The 736-nt window shown below is 37.0% G+C and overlaps 1 protein-coding gene across 1 annotated transcript in view; it reads right to left on the reverse strand.

The window, feature by feature from the left end:
- The window catches only part of ENPP1 (ectonucleotide pyrophosphatase/phosphodiesterase 1), a gene marked incomplete at its 5' end in the record, with an annotated part of 39,290 nt that extends 39,091 nt beyond the window's left edge, over positions 1–199 (reverse strand). Inside the window, one exon of the mRNA XM_010014375.1 lies at positions 109–199. Within this exon, the coding sequence (XP_010012677.1) occupies positions 109–199 (91 nt within the window). The remainder of the gene's footprint in view (positions 1–108) is intronic.
- Positions 200–736: the final 537 nt, after the last annotated feature.

A 736-nucleotide genomic window follows, 5' to 3' on the forward strand; every position in this document is an offset into this window, starting at 1 on the left:
GGAGAGTGGAGTAGCAAGCTCTGCCGACAGCTCCTTCAGCACTCTTGGATGTAACCCATTCAGTCCCACAGACTTGCATATGTCTAAGTGGAACAGGAGGACACTAACCATTTCTTCCTGAGTTATAGGGACCTCAATCAGCTCACCATCTCTGCCATCCAGCTCAGGGAACTGAGTACCCTGAGGATGGCTGATGTGACTATTAAAGTATGAAACGTTATCAGAAACATTAATCAATATATATATTACATGTATACCATTCACAGGAAAGGGAATTATAGACTCAATGAAACTATGGATGGCCTAGAATTCTGAACCAGGCAAGTCCAAAATCTTAGATTATTTAACACAATGTCTAGCAGAGAAATAAGAACTTTTTGAATTCAAATCTATCTTTGAATTGATAAAAAAAAGAAAGAAAATAATTTAAAAAAATATGGAAAAAAAAAAAAAAAAAACCAAAACCAAAACCCTGGCATTATCAATGCACCCAGATACAATACAACTGATAGAAAGAAAGGTGCAAGTCTCCATTAACCAGGCTGTCAAGAATGAACACAACTGCACAGCTATGTACTTTTTTAAAAAAATAAATTAAAGAACAAAAAGGCAGCATACTAACTGCTAAGTCAGTATCAACAGTATTATCTTCCACATAAATCATTCTGGACCCTGGAACCTTCCATATGACATATCACCTAGATAAGGGCACATGCACAGCTAGGTAGGTAGCACA

Source organism: Nestor notabilis, unplaced genomic scaffold (genome assembly GCF_000696875.1).
Source record: "Nestor notabilis isolate BGI_N333 unplaced genomic scaffold, ASM69687v1 scaffold16125, whole genome shotgun sequence".
In the NCBI taxonomy this organism is placed as follows: domain Eukaryota; kingdom Metazoa; phylum Chordata; class Aves; order Psittaciformes; family Psittacidae; genus Nestor; species Nestor notabilis.